This window comes from Medicago truncatula, chromosome 4 (assembly GCF_003473485.1).
Source record: "Medicago truncatula cultivar Jemalong A17 chromosome 4, MtrunA17r5.0-ANR, whole genome shotgun sequence".
In the NCBI taxonomy this organism is placed as follows: Eukaryota; Viridiplantae; Streptophyta; class Magnoliopsida; order Fabales; family Fabaceae; genus Medicago; species Medicago truncatula.
In genome coordinates this window covers 10353678-10355910 of record NC_053045.1, presented here as the reverse complement: position 1 = coordinate 10355910, position 2233 = coordinate 10353678, and the positions used below count along the sequence as shown (strand labels likewise).

The following is a 2233-nucleotide window of genomic DNA, read 5'->3' as shown; positions in this document are numbered from 1 at the left end:
ATTCATCCTAAAAATGTTAATTTATAACTACCAATTTACTTGACAAGAAATATAAGAAAGAAAAAAAGAGAAACTTGTTGTACAAAAATATTTTTTGAACTAAAGAAAAAATATCTAAAAAATAAAATTCGATAGAGAAGCAAATAAAGACACGGTAGAAAGGAAAGTCTTAATTTAAGAGTAAAAAAAAAGAACAATATTTAAATATGATGATAAAATATCTATTTTAAATGTAACAGAAGTTCCTCTCCGTTAAACGAAGTTAGAAAATATTAGCAAATGTCTTTAATGTATTTTTAAGCATCTAAAATTAACAATTTTTGTATCAAAAATTATGCAAGATAAAATTTAACAAGTATTTAACTTGTATTTTCATGATAAATTTTCTTTTGTCGGTTTCGTAAATAATATCTTAATCTACTTGTTAGCAAGACCTAACAAAGTTTAATAAAAAGTTAAGCTTCAAGTAATATCATAAAAATGCAATTATGTTAAAACTTTTGAAAATCATTGAAAATTTACTCAATTAAAAAGATCAATTTTTTCTTTTTAAAGATTACTGCGATAATAATCGTCATTTAAAAAAGGTCAATAATGTTTTACCACTTTATAAGGGTCCCACAAATATTATCACCAAATCTAACTGCAACCGTGGTAATAAATTAAAATCAATGATAGTGAGACAAGTGTTCAATAATTGTAGACAATAGTACCATACCTCATTTAATACAGCCTTCAACTACCACCAATACCGACAGAGCTACATGCACTACGCCAACGCCATCACTCTGCTCATCTTCCCATCTTCTCTAAATTCCAATTCCCACCTCATCTTTTTTTCTATATAAACCCCCACCCTCTTCCACTCTACACTCACCAATCAAACAAACCTAGAAAAACAAAGACACATTTCTCTTTACAAAGAAATATAATGGCAAGCATGAAGGTAGCATGTGTTCTTTTGATGATGTGCATCATTGTTGCACCTATGGCTGAAGCTGCAATCACATGTGGAACAGTAACTGGTTCTCTTGCTCCATGCATTGGATATCTTAAAGGTGGTTCTGGTCCATCTGCAGCATGCTGTGGTGGAGTCAAGAGACTTAACAGTGCCGCCACTACCACGCCTGACCGTCAGGCTGCTTGCAACTGCTTGAAAAGTGCTGCTGGTGCTATTTCTGGTTTGAATCCTAACATAGCTGCTGGTCTCCCTGGCAAATGTGGTGTTAACATTCCATACAAGATCAGTACCTCTACCAACTGTGCTACGTATGTGTTGTAACTTTCCCTTTTATATGTCATACTCCCTCCGTCTCGATATGTAAGCACTCTTTTATTAGAGGCAAAGAGTGCTTACCGGAGCGAGTAATATTTAAGAAACACTGTATAAATAGGTCTAGGTTACAAATCTTGACTATTAAAATAACACAATACTAGTTGTTTAGAAAAAATGAAGCAACTCTATTAAAGCATCACAATAATAAGCATACAAAATTTTAGAAGTAAGAAAAATTATAATGTTTTTAGAGGATATTTTATAATTTTTTTTAAATAAACATTTTTGTGAATTTTTTGGAATTTACTTAATAATAATTTTTTTTTGGAATTTTTTTAGGATTAATTAGTTACTTCTGATCTACTGCTTCTTTATTGGTTATTTATTTTTTGATGTTATTATTAGTTAATATTCAAGGTCGAAAAGTGGAAATTAATTATTGACTATATTTTTTTGTTTGGTTGTATTTACAGCATCAGGGCTTGAAGATGATGTTGCGGCTCCAAAGTTATATGGGAACTTCTCACTAGTATTTGAGAGTGCCATTTAATGCTTTTAAGAATAATAATGAGACTGATGGAGGCTCATTTTATATGTGGCCCTATCCTTCTTGTACCAGACTGTATTCGATAGTCTCTTACCTCTGCATGTGTTGTTTTTATATGAATTACTTGGTGAAATATTTTGGGTTTTTACCTGGTTATGTCATTACTCTTATTTTAATTTGAGTTCATGAATTTCTGAGTATTCACGTTATTAATTAGCTGAAAAAGAATGAAAGTGTTTTATTCTAGAGAAGTAATTGTTCAAGATCTATCTACTACTAATAAAACAAAGGAAATGAAATTGGGGACAACATAAAAAGCTCAATTGAAAATGTTACCAAAGACTATCTTTATTCTTAGTCATCGCTTCCTTAAGAATATGGAGCCAAGACAAAGGAAATAAAATTTGGGA

The 2233-nt window shown here is 30.8% G+C and overlaps 1 protein-coding gene across 1 annotated transcript; it reads left to right on the top strand.

The window, feature by feature from the left end:
- The first annotated feature begins 877 nt into the window (after positions 1 to 877).
- On the top strand, positions 878 to 1999 carry LOC25494404 (non-specific lipid-transfer protein). The gene is made up of 2 exons (XM_013599737.3): positions 878 to 1269; positions 1750 to 1999. The coding sequence occupies exons 1-2, from the start codon at positions 932 to 934 to the stop codon at positions 1760 to 1762; spliced, it is 351 nt and encodes a 116-aa protein (XP_013455191.2). The 5' UTR covers positions 878 to 931; the 3' UTR covers positions 1763 to 1999.
- The last annotated feature ends 234 nt before the right edge of the window (positions 2000 to 2233 follow it).

What these genes read in the sequence shown, in the direction of transcription:
- LOC25494404 (XM_013599737.3), top strand. Translation starts at nt 932, where the DNA reads ATGGCAAGCATGAAGGTAGCATGTGTTCTTTTGATGATGTGCATCATT.